At 51.6% G+C, this 18,580-nt stretch overlaps 1 protein-coding gene across 4 annotated transcripts in view; it reads right to left on the minus strand.

Moving 5' to 3' along the window:
- CADM3 (cell adhesion molecule 3) overlaps nucleotides 1-12,954 on the minus strand; it is a 122,042-nt gene extending 109,088 nt beyond the window's left edge. For 2 of the 4 annotated variants that reach the window (XM_039512646.1, XM_039512647.1), the window contains exon 1: nucleotides 12,710-12,919. In XM_039512646.1, the coding sequence (XP_039368580.1) occupies nucleotides 12,710-12,785 (76 nt within the window). In that variant the 5' untranslated portion in view covers nucleotides 12,786-12,919. Of the gene's footprint in view, nucleotides 1-12,709 lie in introns of all 4 variants that reach the window. The other 2 variants (XM_039512648.1, XM_039512645.1) reach the window with 2 other exon arrangements.
- Between the last annotated feature and the right edge of the window lie 5,626 nt (nucleotides 12,955-18,580).

Here is an 18,580-nt window from a genome sequence, read left to right on the forward strand (position 1 = left end):
GGCTGTGGGATCTCTGCATGGTGATGCCATAGTTCCTACTTCAGGGCCAATCGCTGATGTGCTTGTTGCCAATGAAGCAGATGGTTTGGTTTGATATTCTCTGGTGCCTGGGGCCATCCTGCCCCAGTGAGGGTCTCAGTGTGGGGTCCTAGGGCTGCTCTTTGCTTTACAGGGATCTCTGTGTGTTCAGTGAAATTGTCATGTAGAACCCTAGCAGCCAATGTCTTTCGAAGGAAAAATGGAAAATAAGAATGGTTTAATATTTTCTTGTAGCTCTCAAAGGAAAAATAATGAGAAACCCTAGAAATAAGAACTGGAAACCCCTTGGAGCCCTCACCCTCTCCTCTGCCCAGGGCATGTTTCCTAGTGATTTGTCAAAGCTAAATCCTTTAGAAGTCCCATGAAAAGGGGCAGGAGCCCCATTACCTGGAGACTGTCTCCTGCAGGCTCATTCAATTGGGGAGGGACAGCTCAGTGGAGCATTGGCCTGCTAAACCCAGGGTTGTGAGCTCAATCCTTGAGGGGGCCACTTAGGGATCTGGGGCAAGATCAGTACTTGGTCCTGCTAGTGAAGGCAGGGAGCTGGACTTGATGACCTTTCAGGGCCCCTTCCAGTTCTATGAGATAGGTATATCTCCTATATTATTTATTATATATTAATTATGATTATATTATATAATATTAATAGGGCATGAATCTTCGAAAGTCTGTTGACCTGGCACCAAACAGCCAAGTCTCCTGCTGGCTCCCAGGAAAATGGGAGGAGAAGCAATTTCAGAACCAAAAATAACCCTGGCCCTGGAGAGTCATTCCCAGTGAATCCCAGCCACTGGAGATGGATGTGGCTGGTTCCAATAATGAGAGTCACCATCTAATAACAAGAGTCACTCCTCTAAGTTTCTGAAGCACTTAGAGGAGAGGAAAGTGATCAGGAACAGTCAGCATGGATTCACCAAGGGCAAGTCATGCCTGACTAACCTAATTGCCTTCTATGAGGAGATAACTGGGTCTGTGGATGAGGGGAAAGCAGTGGACGTGTTATTCCTTGACTTTAGCAAAGCAAAGCGGGACAATCAGCGGGTTATCTTAAGTGCCTATACACTAATGCAAGAAGCCTGGGGAACAAGCAGGGAGAACTAGAAGTCCTGGCACAGTCAGGGAATTATGATGTAATTGGAATAACAGAGACTTGGTGGGATAAGTCACATGATTGGAGTACTGTCATGGATGGATATACACTGTTCAGGAAGGACAGGCAGGGCAGAAAAGGTGGGGGAGTTGCGTTGTACGTAAGAGAGCAGTATGACTGCTCAGAGCTCCAGTGTGAAACTGCAGAAAAACCTGAGTGTCTCTGGATTAAATTTAGAAGTATGAACAACAAGGGTAATGTCGTGGTGGGAGTCTGCTACAGACCACCGGACCAGGGGGATGAGGTGGACGAGGCTTTCTTCCAGCAACTAACAGAAGTTGCTAGATCACAGGCCCAGATTCTCATGGGTGACTTTAATCACCCCGATATCTGCTGGGAGAGCAATACAGCAGTGCACAGACAATCTAGGAAGTTTCTGGAAAGTGTAGGGGACAATTTCCTGGTGCAAGTGCTGGAGGAACCAACTAGGGGAAAAGCTCTTCTTGACCTGCTGCACACAAACAGGGAAGAAATAGTAGAGGAAGCAATAGTGGATGGGAACCTGGGAGGCAGTGACCATGAGATGGTCCAGTTCAGGATCCTGTCACAAGGAAAAAGGGAAAGCAGTAGAACAGAGACCCTGGACTTCAGAAAAGCAGACTTCAACTCCCTCAGGGAACTGATGGGCAAGGTCCCCTGGGAGAATAACATGACGGGGAAAGGAGTCAAGGAAAGCTGGCTGTATTTCAAAGAAACCTTATTGAGGTTGCAGGAACAAACCATCCCAATGTGTAGGAAGAAAAGTAAATATGGCAGGCGACCAGCTTGGCTTAACAGTGAAATCCTTGCTCGTCTTAAACACAAAAGAACAGCTTACAAGAAGTGGAAGATTGGACAAATAACCAGGGAGGAGTATAAAAATATTGCTCAGGCATGCAGGTGTGAAATCAGGAAGGCCAAATCACACTTGGAGTTGCAGCTAGCCGGAGATATTAGGAGTAACAAGAAGGGTTTCTTTAGGTATGTTAGCAACAGGAAGAAAGTCAAGGAAAGTGTGGGCCCCTTGCTGAATGAGGGAGGGAACCTAGTGACAGAGGATGTGGAGAAAGCTAGTGTACTCAATGCTTTTTTTGCCTCTGTCTTCACAGACAAGGTCAGCTCCCAGACAGCTGCACTCTGCAGCACGGTATGGGGAGGAGGTGACCAGCTCTCTGTGGAGAAAGAAGTAGTTCGGGGCTATTTAGGAAAGCTGGACGAGCACAAGTCCATGGGGCCGGATGCGCTGCATCCGAGGGTGCTAAAGGAGTTGGACGATGAGATTGCAGAGCCATTGGCCATTATCTTTGAAAAATCGGAGGGATCGGGGGGTCCCGGATGACTAAAAAAGCTAAAAAAAGTGCCCAGGAAGAAGAAGGAAGAAGGAGGCCAGGCAGTCAGGTCTCCAGTCAGTCCCTGGAAAAATCAAAGGACAGGTCCTCGGGGAATCAATCCAGAAAGGATTAAAAAGAGGGAAAGTGATCAGTGATCAGGAACATGGATTCATGAAGGGCAAGTCATGCCTAGTGCCTACCCTAATGCTTTGAGCAGATTGAACCGACTCTGTGGATGAGGGGAAAGCAGTGGATGTACTATTTCTGGATTTTTTGAAGCTTTTGATACAGTCTCCCACAGTATTCTTGCCAGCAAGTTAAAGAAGTATGGTATGGATGAATGGATGGGTGATGAAAAAACTGGCTAGATGGGCTCGCTCGGGGGGGGGTGATCATGATCTCCATGTCTAGTTGGCGGCGGTGGCATGGAGTGGTGTGCCCCAGAGAGAGGGGGGGCTGGTTGTTTGTTCTAATATCTTCATTAACGATCTGGAGGGTGGCATGGACTGCACCCTTAGCAAGTTTGCAGATGACACTAAACTGGGAGGAGTGGTTGATACGCTGGAGGGTAGGGATAGGATACAGAGGGACCTAGACAAATTAGAGGATTGGGCCAAAAGAAATATGATGAGGTTCAACAAGGACAAGAGCAGAGTCCTGCACTTAGGACGGAAGAATCCCATGCACTGCTACAGACTAGGGACCGAATGGCTGGGTAGCAGGTCTGCAGAAAAGGACCTAGGGGTTACAGTGGACGAAAAGCTGAATATGAGTCAACAGTGTGCCCTTGTTGCCAAGAAGGCTAATGGCATTTTGGGCTGTATAATTAGGGGCACTGGCAGCAGATCGAGGGACATGATCATTCCCCTCTATTTGACATTGGTGAGGCCTCATCTGGAGCACTGTGTCCAGTTTTGGGCCCCACACTACAAGAAGGATGTGGAAAAATTGGAAAGAGTCCAGTGGACGGCTTCAAAAATTATTAGGGGGCTGAAGCACACGACTTATGAGGAGAGGCTGAGGCAGTGGTCCCCAACCTTTTTGTGGCCAATAGCACATTCATGTTTTCAGAAGAGTGTGGCGGGTGCCAACAGTTTTTCAAGGCTTATTTTGTATTTGTACATTAAATAATACGAAAAACATCATATTTAATATAACATAATATATGAATCCAGAGAGAAGCTGGAGAGAAGCTGCAAGGACAGAGAACACCGGCGCCCACAGCCTGCAGCTCTGGAATTCTCTGTCCCCGGCAGGCACGGGGCCGCGGCTTCTCTCTCATAAATGCGCGGGCACCACGTTGGGGACCACTGGGCTGAGAGAACTGGGATTGTTTAGTCTGTAAAAGAGAAGAATGAGGGGGGATTTGATAGCTGCTTTCAACCACCTGAAAGGGGGTTCCAAAGAGGATGGATCTAGACTGTTCTCAGTGGTGGCAGACGACAGAACAAAGAGTAATGGTCTCAAGTTGCAGTGGGGGTGGTTTAGGTTGGATATTAGGAAAAACTTTTTCACTAGTAGGGTGGTGAAGAACTGGAATGGGTTACCTAGGGAGGTGGTGGAATCTCCTTCCTTAGAGGTTTTTAAGGTCAGGCTTGACAAAGCCCTGGCTGGGATGATTTAGTTGGAGACTGGTCCTGGTTTGAGCAGGGGGTTGGACTAGATGATCTCCTGAGGTCCCTTCCAACCCTGAGATTCTAGGATTCTATTCTATGATCTAGCAGGTGTGGTGAAATCAGGTTAACCTGAAGGACAGTTCTCTCCAGCAGCTCTGAGCGGTTTCGATCCTGTGCATGGAGCAGTGCCTGTCAGAGGGGAGGGTCAGAGCCCAGCATGGAGCACTACAATGTGACTGGGAGGACTGCAAACAGTATGCAAAGCTGCCAAGTTTAGGAGAGGTGAAGTGCAGAGTCCACCAGGGACAGCTCTATGCAAATATTCATTACTGCGCTTAGAGAGACAACATGGGGGAGGGAATATCTGGACAAACTTCTGTTGGGGAGAGAGACAAGCTTCTGAGCAACACAGAGCTCTTCTTCATGTGCTCTTTACTGTGCTTGGTGTTCAGCTACTTTGCTGAAATACCAGAGAACAGACAAGTTCCTAAGGCCATGCTAATGCCAAAGATGGGTGACAGATCACCACAGTTTGGGTGCTGTGAGCACAGCTCCATTAGCAGCTGAATGCGCAAATACCCTTTTATATGAATAGACAGGGGCCTGACATCTCAGCTGCTAGCAGTTTCCACCCATCTGTCTCAGGACTTGGCAAGGCAGCAGTATACAGATTTACAGATTCTGCTACCAGAAGGCAGGGCCGCCCGGGGGGGGGGGGAGTGGGGGCAAGTGGGAGAATTTGTCCTGGGCCCCACAGGTGTTCCACGAGCCCTGGCCCCGCAGCAGTCTGGGTCTTCGGTGGCGGGGGGCCCTTCAGTTGCTCCGGGTCTTTGGCGGCATTTCGGCGGCGGGGGGGGCCTTCAGTGCTGCCGAAGACAGGGAGCGACTGAAGGGCCCCCACCGCCAAAATGCCGCTGAAGACCCAGACCGCCGCCAGGTGAGTACAAGTGCTGCAGCCCCCCTGAATCTTCTGGGTGGCCCTGCCAGAAGGGGTCATGGTGTCACAAGTCCTGAACCCTGGGTATATATTCAGACAGCTAGCCCAAGCCACTACCCCTGCTGTCATGACATTGAACTAGTACCAAAAATTAGCAAGGAGAGCTAGCAAGTATACATCTACCTGAGCAGGGAATATCACCTCCCAGCTGCTGCGCAGATGTATGCAGAGTGGCACCACTGTCATTTCAAACCAATTCCATTAAGCTGGTGCCCAGCCTCATCAGCAAGGGCGCTCTCAATTTAATTTAAACCTGGCTTCTAGCAGCTCCTTAGCAAGTTAAGCTAAATGGATAAGCCTGGGTTAAATGGAATTAATAATGTCCACACAGACATGGCATCAGTTTAATTAACTGGTTTGGAAAGTAACCTCATCAGCAGAGTGAAAGGGTGTTGGCTGGAGAAGGATCCATCACACTGCAAGGGGACACTGCCCAAAGAGAGAAGCAAGGGGAGGATGGGGAGGCATTGACACCTGGGTGGGCAGCAGCCAGAGTTCACACCTCTCCCTGGTGAGTATTACTGTCCAGCCTCTCACTTTGGCCTCTGCTTCTACTACACACCAGGGCCACATGCAGTTGGGTTGTGCCCATCTGCTGGTTACGCTGGAGAAGCGAGGAGGATTTCAGGAAACATAGCTCAGAAGTTCACGGGGTGGCTGAGGATTGCCGAAGAGTCACAACCGTGATGCCTCTTATTGAATTGGACAGATGCTGACTTTCTGCTCCAGGACCCAGCTGTTGCCCCCTCTCCTCAAACAAGTCTTTGGCCATTTGTAATACTTTGCAAATCCCTGCAAAGAGGACTCTGAGGGCCCAGAAGAGATGCTATGCAGTGAGCAGTTCACAGAGTGACAGACTTGCCACAAGCAACTTTGCCTTCGTGTTTTACAATTGCAGCACAAGACACGGTAGTAACAGAATAATGCAGCCACCGAGAACGCCACCATGCCACAGCAAATGCCATTGTGCTGCTGCCACAAAGGCCACCGCCACGCTGCTGCAGAAGCAAGATGCCTGCGATCCCACTGAGCTTCCGGAGTTCAAGCCACTGCACTAAGAATAGTCTCCTTTGTGTATTCAGTCATCCTTCCGTCATGAAAAGCAGCTGCTCAGTACACACTAGCCAACCTGATCTCAGACAAGGAGTGAGCTGGCGTGGCTGATTTTATATACAGGTCCCAGTGCCCCTCACCCTGCGGGGCCATGTTGCTGATAGAGCTACATTGTGTGCCTCAGCCTCCCCATCCCTTGTTACTCTATTGTTATTTTTATTACCATAGTACATAGGAACCAGGAGCCCAGGTGCAAGGTGCTGTACGAACACAGAACAGAAAGGTCTCTATGTTTGGTTCCTCTCCCTCGTTACCTGTCTTCTCAAACTACTCTGCATGCCGTTCAGGACAAACAGTGCCTGTATCTCCTTACACGTTTGTGCAGCACCAGGCACCCACGGGGCCCCAATCCTAACCGGGGCTTCTGGGGATTCCTAAAATATTAATAAATAATTGATAATGGAGTGGAGGCAGGAGCTGAGGCGAGTGCCCAGAGCTCTCTGAAACATGGGATGGGGAGAAGCAGCAGCCGTCTCTCCTGCTCCCCTTCCCAGAAGGAGGGGCAGGACAGAGGGGAGCAGAGAGATGGTTCTGCATTTCAAACACAGGGATGGTCATGTTGGAATAGAGCCCATCCCGGTGAGGGTGAGTCATGTCCACCTTTGGCCTCTTGCCAGTTTGGGTCTTCCTGGGGAGCAACTGAGATGTGCAGAGGATCACCAGAAAGCAAGCCCTACACCCCAGTGTCATTGTGTGACTCCCTCACAACCTCACAGGACTCTGTCCGTTTGTGGACTCCCAGATCAGGGCACAGAAATTAGCAATGGACCAACTGGTTCTAGTTTTGCTGGCCAAAATGATTTAGAGAAGGAACCAATCATCACCTCAAGATTTGCTCATATGGATCAGTTCTTCCATCAAGAGTAGTAGTGAGAATTGGTTCTTTTCTCAAGCCCTCATGTCAGAGGAGCTTTCTCCACTCCTGTGTGTATGTAGGAGGAGTGGGGCCAGGGACAGTTATCTTTGCAATGGGTGCACTTCTTTAAGCAGGAGATGTGAGTGAGATCCACTGAGCTAAGATGGCCCTGGACAGAGAGGTAGGTTCCGTGGGGAAGGGAGAAGCAGCATTGCTTTGGAGAAGGAGGCTGTCTGAAGAAGAGAGGAGACTGTAGCTGGTGACCAGGAATTGCTGAGAGATGCAGAAAGCCCTGGCCAGTGGTGGAGCTAAGGACGGTCTGCCTTCATCTCGGTGGAGAGTGATAAAATGAAGGCAGAGACACGTTCCACTTGGGCCAGTGTGGCGATGGGCACCAGGGCTGAGGGACAAGAAGGGAGTTGCCTTTCCCATGCATTCTGTGTCTAGACAGCAGCCCAGCATTATCTCTCCTCACACCTTCTGACTGGAAGGAGACTGGAAAGGCGCAAGGGCCTGGCAGGGACTCATTAGTTGTTGCTGGCAATTGCAGTTCCCCAGCTTGTCTCGGTTCTTCCTCCGGCTTATTACAGACGTGCCCTCCACATTCCCCAGCACACGCCCAGTACAGCATTCCCAAACCTGAGGATAGTCAGAGTAGAAGCAAAGTTTCAGCCCTGCCTTTGCAGCACCAGCACTTGCCCTCACTGTCTGAGTACGCGGCTGGGAGACTCTGTGTACCCTGATCTCTGTTATTGTTTTCAATCCAGTGTGTCTCATTGATCCTAATACCTTTTGCCAGATAGCTGAGTTGTCGGTTTCAGCAATCCTGGTTCGCAGCTTGCTCTGCCTGCCATTTAGGAGACAGCTTCCCTGTTCTGTTGCATTTGATATTCTCCTAGTCTAATAATGCAAAAAAGCAACCACAGCTGCATTTCCTCTTGGCTAGGCTTCCTGAAACAGAAAGGCCCATTTCCCCTCAGGGAGCCAATCTGAAACTATCAGAGTGGTTTTAATTTTGTTTCAAGAGAGTCACAAAGGTTGCACTTCACTTTCCTCCTCCTTTCTCATACCTGTGGAATTAGTTCACCAGGGCTGCCACAACTTCCCCAGCCAACTTCCCCCATGTGACATGGGACTGAAACAAGGTTTGTAGCATATGCTAAACCTTAATGATAGCTGTGAAGTCAGTAGTTGCTTTAGCACAAGTATGTGGATGTGCCTCTACCCAAGCCTAAGTAGTATTTACAAAAGGCACAATGTGCATCCTAATGCGACTGCTTCTGCAGCTCGAGCACAAGGAGCTCGCAGTCTGGCAAGGAGGGGCTAAGAAATGACTATGGGGCTGAGGAACTACACTTAGCACCCCCACCCCTGTGAGAGCTGCTGCACAGCCTCACCATGGTACAAATGTGTCCTATTGAAGAAAAATAGCTATCGCAAGGATCTTGCGGTCATTTGCATAGGACAGTTACAGTGCATCAGGTCCATCAGTACCTGCTGGCCAAAAGCACACAGATAGACCATGGACTGAGCCAGCAGATGGTGGCAAACCCATCGGCCCAGCTGATCAGAGTATTACTGAGCATGCCACTACAGATTTCCTTAGGTGGGGCTCAAGGGCTTATATTAACATTAATGTACGCAACCTCCCAGTGAGACAAGTCATTATTATTATTATCTTGGTTTCAGAGGTGGAGAAATTAAAAGACAGAGAGGCTGCTGACTAGACCAAGGTCACTCAATATACCTGTGGCACAGCCAATGGAGCCCATAGCTCCTGACTCCCAGGGCTGCACTCTAACCATTAGACACTGCTCCCTCCTAGAAGCACTAATACCCATTTCAGCATCCTGTGAGGGATGGTCTCATTCACTGGGTGTTAGTTGGAAACACATGGAACTCACCAAAGATAGGGAAATCTCCTCCCATCACAGTGCTTCTGCTCAGCATGAAGTGCTCTCCTAGGGGAAGCCTGGGAATTCGCATGAGGGTCAGGTACTTGGTGAATCCACCTGTCTCTAGCTCAATGGACCTTAGGGATGTTAGCTGGGGTGGGATCTGAGTTACTACAGAGAATTCTTTCCTGGGTGCTGGCTGGTGAGTCTTGCCCAGATGCTCAGGGTTTATCTGATCATCATATCTGGGGTCGGGAAGGAATTTTCCTCCAGGGAAGATTGGCAGAGGCCCTGGAGGTTTTTTGCCTTCCTCTGCAGCATGGGGCACGGGTCACTTGCTGGAGGATTCTCTGCACCTTGAGGTCTTTAAACCACGATTTGAGGACTTCAGTAACTCAGACATAGGTTAGGGGTTTGTTACAGGAGTGGGTGGGTGAGATTCTGTGGCCTGTGTTGTGCAGGAGGTCAGACTAGATGACCATAATGGTCCCTTCTGACCTTAAGTCTACGAATCTAGGAAAAACTAGGAGAGGGTAGGAGGAAGGGCATGGGGGAGAACATTTTCTACTGTGCTGAGAAAGGAAGGATGGTTGGGGAACTAGCCTAGGACTTGGGAGATCTCATTTCAAGTCCCTGCTATGCCACAGACTGCCTGTGACACCTTGGGCCAGTCACTTAGCCCCTTTGACCATCAGTCCCCCAATGGGGACAACAGAATGGGGGATAACAGAACTCAGAGCTACTAAAGATTGTGAGGTGCTACAGTAATAGTTGATATAGAAGTACCTTCGGTAGATGGTCCCCAGCAGACCAAGGCCTGGAGCTTTAGTGTTCAGAGGGTTTCCCCATGTAGCTAGTGTACACTATTTTCAAATAAATAAAAGGTTTTGCTCCTGAACTAACACCCCCCCTTTTACTGGTGGGGTTCTTGTGATCAAGTTTGTGATCCATGACAATACTTCACCTCTCAGCCCATAACTATTTAGTTTCTTTAGTAGCCTGTTGCAAGGGACTCTGTCAAAGGCCTTTCGAAAGTCTGAATAAATTATGCCAATCAGTTCTCTTTTTTCCATTATTTTATGTCACACTCAGAAAAGTCTGAGATTAGTGAGACACAATTTTCCTTTGCAGAAGCTATGCTGGTTAGTCCCTATCATATTATGACAGTCCAAGTGTTTTATTATTTAATTTCTTATGATCATTTTAACCAAACTGCAACTCCCACAGCTCAACAGGAGAGTGGCTCCTGCTTTGGGATGCAAGCACCTCCAGTTCATGCCCTCACCAGGATGTTTCCTGGTTTCAGTTTCTCATCCTTCCCACGTGCTGCAATACTTCATCTAGCCTTTGGTTCCAGGCTATTTTAACCCAGTAAACATTTTCAGTTTTACTTCCTGCACCATGAAATCGGGCAATGAGAGCAATGTAAGGAGAGCAGTCCCACACCCCTCCTTCATTAGCACCTGCAATGCACACTGAGGAAAACTCATTCAAGACCTAACTGGTGAAATACATGGCCACAGTTGCAGAGACAGTCTGAGAATCCTGCCTGCACTGAACATGGCATTTCTAGATTCATTGAGGGGGCGGGGGGAATGGATGAATGGTCCTCTCATTAGCATGTGAGTACACACAATGCTCTTCTACTTCACACCTCTAATTCACCTCATGCTCGAATTCCACCACAAGCTGCTGGGCTAGATGCAGGAATTACTGGGAGAAATCTCCAGCCTCTGTTACATAGGAGGTTAGAGTAGATAATAAGAGTCCTTTCTGGTTCTGAAATCTGTAAAACTCTTGTCTTAGCACTGCTGATCCCTCACCAAGCGCCCACCTCTGAATTACTTCCTGCTTCTGATGAGCCTCAGTACGTGTACAGCACCACGTAGGTGCATATATAATACTTTAAAGACAAATAGAAAGAGAAGGTGTCACTGACATGACATCAGTGATCTCGTGGTCATTTCAGGCCACAAGCCCCAAGCCTGGCTATTGAGGTTCAGCCAGCATTTCATTTTGCAGCAAAACAGTTACGAAAAGCAATGCATTGCCTTTACAAATCCTTATCAAAATTATGTTTGCTTTGTGATACTTCATTAAAGGTTGTTTTGCCATGCAGCGCTCTGCCTATTGTTGTTCTACATAATGGGTAAACACCCTTTGTTTCAAGGGTTATGGGGCTACAGAGCCGCTCTATGCTTTCTGCGTAATAAACAATCTGTATACAGAGTGCCAGAGGGATTTGAGAGACACTTGAACAATATGACACAAATATGAACAGGTTTATCTGGGAGGAACTGGTGGAATTGGTCTGTCTTCTCCAAACCCTGCTGCAGCCTTCTGCTATCTTCCGCGCACTTTAAACCCAGCTAATTGCAGCACTGTATGTTCTAGCTTAATGGGAGAGGCAGATGGACTAACAGAGACACAAATGGAAAGCTGGCTAAGAAGGTAAATAGGCAGAGATGGGAAGACAGGCAGCAAGCCTGATAATGTTAAATAAATCTCTCCAAAGTGCTCCTGGAACTAAAAGCCAATCTCAGCCTCAACTCTAGCACTAAAGCACCGCCTCGAAATGCAGCATGCCACAGCCCTGGCAGGACTGCGGTCACCTTTGGCACTTGGCTACCCTTAGCTGCAAGAGCACAGGCCTGCTGAGATGGTGACACGGCCAATCTGGGGTGCAGTGACTGAAGCCTCTGGCTCCCTACTCTGCACCCCAACCCCCCTCCCCCAGCATGGTCACCCAGTGGGAGCCATGGAGAGACACACCAGGAGACTCCTGATCCTCACGGCAGGAGGGGCAGGGGTGCCAGCCTCTCTGGAACATTCCAGGGATGAGGAGATGTGGAGCCAGCCATACCTGTTTGCTGAAAAGGTGGCAAAGGGACAGCCTGGGAAGGGGGTGACCTTGATACCAGCTACCCCAGGCTGGAGGACCCCTCTGGAAGGGCCTGGGAGAGATCCGGGTTGGCCTCTCCTGCTCCCCAGCCCAGAGCCGCACGGCCAGCTCCATCCCTCCGAGGCCGGGGCCCTGCCCCTCCCTTTCTCACCGCGCCCAGCTTGCGCCCTGCTGCGTCGCAGGCTGCAGAGCCGCTGGCTGGATGCACCGAACCGCCGCTACACGGCTGTGCCCGGGGGACCCTCCCCAGGGGCGAAGGCCCGGCCAGTCCTGTCCCCAAGCCCAAGGACCGCCCCCCCTTTCGGGATAGCGACTGTAGCCAGCACCGAGCGGGGCTGGGAGCCGGGCCAATCTGCAGGACGAGGACGGGTCTCCGCAGCCGAGCCCGAGGAGGGCTGGGCAGGCGGCGGGGGCACCTACCACCCGGGGAGCCTGGCTGACCTACATAGCGGCACCACCCGCCAGCGGCAGGCAGCGCCCAGCGACCCCCTCCCCGCTGTGCCGGGCTCCCAGCCCCCGCGCTGAGCGCCGCAGAGCGGGGAACCCTCGCCCGCACCTGGCTGCGCCCCCGGCCCAGCCCCAGCGAGCCCCAGGCTGAGCCCGGCCGAACCGAGGCGTGCGGGGGGGGGGGGGCGCTGGTTACCCCCGCTGCCAGGCAGGAGGCGGCGGCTCCCAGCCCCTCTTCTAGACGCTCGGGTTACGGCGCTGTCCGCGGTCCGCTCCCTGGGCTGCAGATGTAGCGACCGGCCTCCGCGAAACGGCGTTTGCAGACAGGAGCGCGGCTGGACGACACCCCCACCCCGGGCTGACACCCCGCGGCCCCCCACTCACCGTCCTGCGAGAGGGTCCCGCTGCCCGCCGCCAGGCAGCCGAGAAGCAGCAGCAGGGTCAGCGCCGGCGGCAGCATGGTGGCTCTAGGGCTGCGGGGATCCTCCAAGGCTCAGCCCCGCGGGAAGCGAGCGAGCGTCCGCTCCGGCCCGCCCGCACCCACAGCTACGCACGGCGGCAGCGGCAGCTGCTATTGACTGGAGCCAGCGCGGCGGCTGCAGCAGGGGATTAAATAGAGCACGCGGAACGGACCATTAGGGCTGCGATCGTAGGGGGACGAGAGCATCTTTCCGAACGTTTTCCCCCCCTCCGCCTTGTTGAAACACGCTCGCTCGGCTCCCCCCCGCGCGCACTGCCCCCCGCAGAAGACTTGGTGCGGTCCGCACGCTCCGGTCCCCGCGGAGCGCGCTGCTGCCCGCGGGGTGGGGGCTGGCGTGGCCGCGGGGGGCCCGGACGCCGGTCCAGGGACCGAACCAGGAGCGCTGAGCTCGGACGGTGCAATGCAGCCTTTAGCGCGGGCGGGTCACTGGCACCTGCCGGCACTGCCTCTGGTTACTGCTCACGGGGAGCGGGACCAGCCCTCCCCGGCGGGCGCACACGCACGGCCCGCGTCCCTACAGACCGTGGGAGGCTGCGTCCCCCCGATGCTCTGTATCGCGGCTGGGAAAACACGGCAGCCGCCAGCCCCAAACCAAAACAAGCCACACCCGCTTCCAGAACACACCCAGCCGCGCCTCCGAGATCCGGGCCACCGCGGCGTGATTGTCCCTGCCCCAGGCTCATTCCCCAGGCTCGGGTTAGCCCGGGGCGGCAGGATGGTTCAAGTTATGGTAGGAAAAGGACGTGATAAAACCCATTTCCCCACTGGGGCTGTCACTGATGTCTGGGAAGCTGAGGTCTGTGTGGGGCAGGCTGTATCGTTAGTTTATTGGCGAGGAGGGGTCTCTGGAGCAGGCTGTATCAGCAGTGTCTTGGTGAGGTGGGGTCTGTGTGGGGCAGGCTGTATCAGCGGTGTATTGGTGAGGTGGGGTCTGTGTGGGGCAGGCTGTATCAGCGGTGTATTGGTGAGGAGGGGTCTCTGTGGGGCAGGCTGTATCAGCGGTGTATTGGTGAGGAGGGGGTCTATGTGGGGCAGGCTGTATTAGCGGTGTATTGGTAAGGAGGGGTCTCTGTGGGGCAGGCTGTATCAGCGGTGTATTGGTGAAGGCGGGTGTCTGTGGGGCAGGCTGTATTAGCAGTGTATCGGTGAAGTGGGGTCCCTGTGAGGCAGGCTGTATCAGTAGTGATGGTGATGAGTAGTTTGTGGCAGGTAGGCTGTATCTGTAGTGTATTGGTGAGGCAGGGTCTCTGTGAGGCAGGCTGTATCAGCCATGTAGTATTGGCGAGGAAGGGTCTGTGTGGAGCAGGCTTTCTCAGCGGTGTTTTGGTGGAGAGGGGTCTGTGTGGGGCAGGCTGTATCAGCACTGGTATTTGGTGAGGACATGCCTTGTGGGTCAGGTTTTATCAGTGGTGTATTGGTGAGAAGGTGTTGCATTGGGGCCAGGGGCGGCTCTAGGCACCAGCAAAACAAGCTGGTGCCTAGGGCGGCCAAATCTAGGGGGCGTCCCCTGCGGCCGGGGGTGGGCGGCAGGCTGGGCCGGCGGACCTGCCGCAGTCATGACTGCGGAGGGGGCGCTCGTCCCGCGGCTCGGCTGGACCTCCCGCAGGCATGACTGCGGCAGCTCAAGCGGAGCCACCGCGTCTGCAAACCGTCGGCAGCCGCGGGGGGTCCGCTGCTCCCGCGGCTCCGGGGCGCCTCCCGCGCATGACTGCTTGGGGCGGCCAAAACGCTAGAGCCGCCCCTGATTGGGGCAGCCTGTATCAGTGACAGGATCTCTGGAGACAGGGTCCATAGCAACTTTCCTGTAATCAGAATCCTTTGTAGAGGAGCTAGTTCTTTGTAAAAAGGGGGTGCTGCTGTGTAAATACAGCTCCAGTGGAGTAGTTATTGTGGGAGAAGTGGTTGTCCCATAGCTCTGAGGGAGGCTAGTGGAACCATCTTTCATCATCCCTCCCCCATTTTTATCCCTGGAAACACCCCTGGCTTGCACAGGAGTCCCTGTCTTTCCATACTACACTAATTGGGGCTGGCTAATGATTGGTGGCTCGTCCTGGTTGAGAACCAATTGAAGATGTGCAAAGCAATAGCATTAGGGAAGGCTGGGGCATTTCCCACGTGGATACTGTGGGAGACATGGGCAATGTGCAGAGAGGAGATGGAGAGAGCTGGTAGGTCTGCTCCTGAAGCCCCACTGTTGACAGCCTAAGTTCTCTCCATTTTTTCAGGCAGCTCCAACCACTTTAGTACACAAATGAGTGAGGCTAGAATGAGACTCGGTCCTTCGTGGGCCCCAAACAACCATTCTGTCTGGGATGTCAGCACCATGGAGAACCAAATGAAACACTGGTGTGTGTAGCTGCTAGATGCATTTCCATCAGCTGTAGAGGAACAAATGTAACTGAGCATGATCAATTGATGTAGCGTAGCCCAGAAGGCCTGGGACGACCATAGAATCATAGAATATCAGGGTTGGAAGGGACCTCAGGAGGTCATCTAGTCCTACCCACCGCTCAAAGCACGACCAATTCCCAAGTAAATCATCCCAGCCAAGGCTTCATCAAGCCTGACCTTAAAAACCTCTAAAGAAGGAGATTCCACCACCTCCCTACGTAACCCATTACAGTGCTTCACCACCCTCCTAGTGAAAAAGTTTTTCTTAATATCCAACCTAAACCTCCCCCACTGCAACTTGAGACCATTACTCCTTGTTCTGACATCAAGTACCACTAAGAACAGTCTAGATCCATCCTCTTTGGATCCCCCTTTCAGGTAGTTGAAAGCAGCTATCAAATCCCCCCTCATTCTTCTCTTCTGCAGACTAAACGATCCCAGTTCCCTCAGCCTCTCCTCATAAGTCATGTGCTCCAGCCCCCTAATCATTTTTCTTGCCCTCCACTGGACTCTCTCCAATTTATCCACATCCTTCTTGTAGTGTGGGGTCCAAAACTGGACACAGTGCTCCAGATGAGGCCTCACAATGTCGAACAGAGGGGAATGATCAGAATGATACCTTGATCTACTAGAGTGGGGATTGCTGTGAATTGGGACATCTCTGTGAGGCAAGATCTGTCTGAGCCAGGGGGTCTCTGTGAGGCAGGGTGTTTCTGGGGTTGGGGTGTCTTGGTGGATGAGGGTATTTCTGTAAGGCTGGTTCTCTGGGGATCAGGGTGTTTCTGTGACCTGACGTCTCTGGGGGCCAGAGCCTTTGTGGGATAGGGCACATCCAGGTGTCAGGGTTTCTATGTGATGGGGTGTCTCTGTGAGATGGGGGGGGTCTGTGAGTTGGGGCATCTGCAGGAGGTGGGATGTCTCTGAAGGTCTGGGCCTATGAGGCAGGTGTCTGAGAGGCAGCTATGTCTGTGGGTCTGGGTCTCAGTTGGGGAGTCTCCAGGAAGTGGGATGACTTTGTTGATCAGGGTCGCAGTGGGATGGAGGGGTATCTGGGTGTCAGTGAGTTGGGGTGTCCATGAAGCAGGATTCTCTATGCATCTCTGGTGAGTAGGGGTGTCTCCAGTAGATAGGATGTCTCAATTGGTCAGGTTGTCCATGGGATGTGTGTCTGTGAGGCAAGTGTCCCTGTGGGTTGAAATGTCTCCATGGTTTGGAGTTTGTCTCCAGTGGGAGAGACTTCTCTGTTGGTGGCATGAGGCATCTGTGAGATGGACATCTGTGTGTTGGGGTGGGTCTGTGGGAGATGGTGGTCTTTGGGTGGGAGTGTCTCTTAGAAGGGGATGGGAGGGAGGTCTCTGGGAGGGCGTGTCTCATACCAAGGGTTTAGGGCCTGGAGTGACTGAGAGGAGGTGTTTCTCATAGAGAGGGGTGGGAGGTGAGGTTTGCTGTAATAATTGGGCCTACAAGTTTACCTTAATTGTGAACTCAACTGTAAAAAGTGGATACAAGGTCCTAAAGTGTCCATATAACCCAGAATAGTAGAAGTTCCTAGAATATCAGGGTTGGAAGGGACCTCAGGAGGTCATCTAGTCTAACCCCAAAGCAGGCCTAATCCCCAGACAGATATTTGCCCCAGATCCTTAAATGGCTCCCTAAAGGATTGAACTCACAACACTGGGTTTAGCAGGCCAATGCTCAAACCACTGAGCTATACCTCCCCAGTTGATGGAAAAAGTGCAAACATGAGACAGAAGGACTAATTAGTTCAAACAAAAAATCCTACAGACACCATTCCAGTACTGTATTAAGATCACGCTTGATAAACAAGAGGAGTAGAGGACTGGAAATCAATGGACCAAAACTGGTGTGTTGGAAATGAGGCCTGTTGGTGGACAAAATAACCATTGGATGGACTGTTACACCAAACACTCCCTTTAGGAATTTTTAGAAAGAAAAGACTTTTGGGAAACAGCCATTGCAGTGAGTTTTATTATCATGGCTGCCACCCCCACCATCTTCTCTGACCCCATTCCTTCATTATCTTGCTCTCAAGAGGTCTTGACCAGAAAGGCCAGATAATATTGCCACCTGTACCAGCTCTGGCTGAATCCCAAATACCACTTGCAATGTGAGACTTTGTCTCCCCTCCCCCTGCAGTATGTCCTTTTCCCTCCCCACTTAATTTATCTTCTTTCCCATCTCTCTCCTTTTTCCTTCTATCTAATGAGAGTCTGGCTTAGCTGGTCAGGACTGTATATGTCATAGCACTGCTGTAAGCCTGTGACCTGAAAAAAGCAGCTAAAAGCAATGCCCTAAATGGGCTGATGACGGTATGAGTTTTGCAGGTCTTTGAGTGGCTGATGAGAACATATGCTGGGCCAGTGTTTCTCCCGCAGTGAGGTTGCAAGTGACAGTCAGCACCAGAGACAGACACTGCATTTTCTATTTGTAGTTCTTTTCTCTCCCCTTTTTGTGTGTTTGTGTTGTTTTGTCTTCTAGGAAACGGGATCGGACTTTAACAATGACACATCTCCAGGCCATCTCAACTAACTTCTCTTTGCCACATCTTTAATTCCATCTAAGCAACTGTCAAACAAAGGGTGTTTTCCTTATAAAACCTCTCTCCAGCTGATGGGAAAGGGAACAAGGGATGCTGTTACAATAAAAGCCTGACTTAATACTCTAACATTGCAAAGCTTTAACTGTTTTTCCTTCTTTTCTGAATCTTTAATACAAGGTTAAAAGGATGGTTAACGGTACGCTTGCCCTGGGGCTTAGCAGGCTGAAGTCTCTGGGTATGAAACCGCAAATTTTGTTTAACACTGTTTAATGTTGGACAGTGACTGGATCATGTTAACACCTTTGACCCCTATATTCCATCTAAATTAATGCACCATGTCAACGTGAGGAGGTTTCTCTCTCCCAGGATGGGGTCTGAGGTGGGCTAGACAGAAAATTGGGAGGGGGGGCTGTGCTATACCTCTTGTGGGCACACATATGGGAGCACTGAGTCTCTGCTGCTCTCCCGCTGGGTGTATCATGAGGGTTCTGGCCCCTTGCTGCCTCTTCATGGGTAGGGCCCTGGGCTCCGGACCTGTGACTCAAGATCATCCCTGCACACCTCACACTGCCCACCACCCCATGGCACAGCTTATCTCAGTGCCAGGCAAGCACTGGGGAGGGAGGGATCGCTCAGTGGTTTGAGCATTGGCCTGCTAAACTCATAGTTGTGAGTTCAATCCTTGAGGGGGCCACTTAGGGATCTGGGGCAAAAATTGGTCCTGCTAATGAAGGCAGGGGGCTGGACTCAATGACCTTTCAAGGTCCCTTCCAGCTCTAGGAGATTGGTATATTTCCAATTATTACCTTTATTACCTTTGCCA

Source organism: Mauremys reevesii, linkage group 24 (assembly GCF_016161935.1).
Source record: "Mauremys reevesii isolate NIE-2019 linkage group 24, ASM1616193v1, whole genome shotgun sequence".
Taxonomy (NCBI): Eukaryota; Metazoa; Chordata; order Testudines; family Geoemydidae; genus Mauremys; species Mauremys reevesii.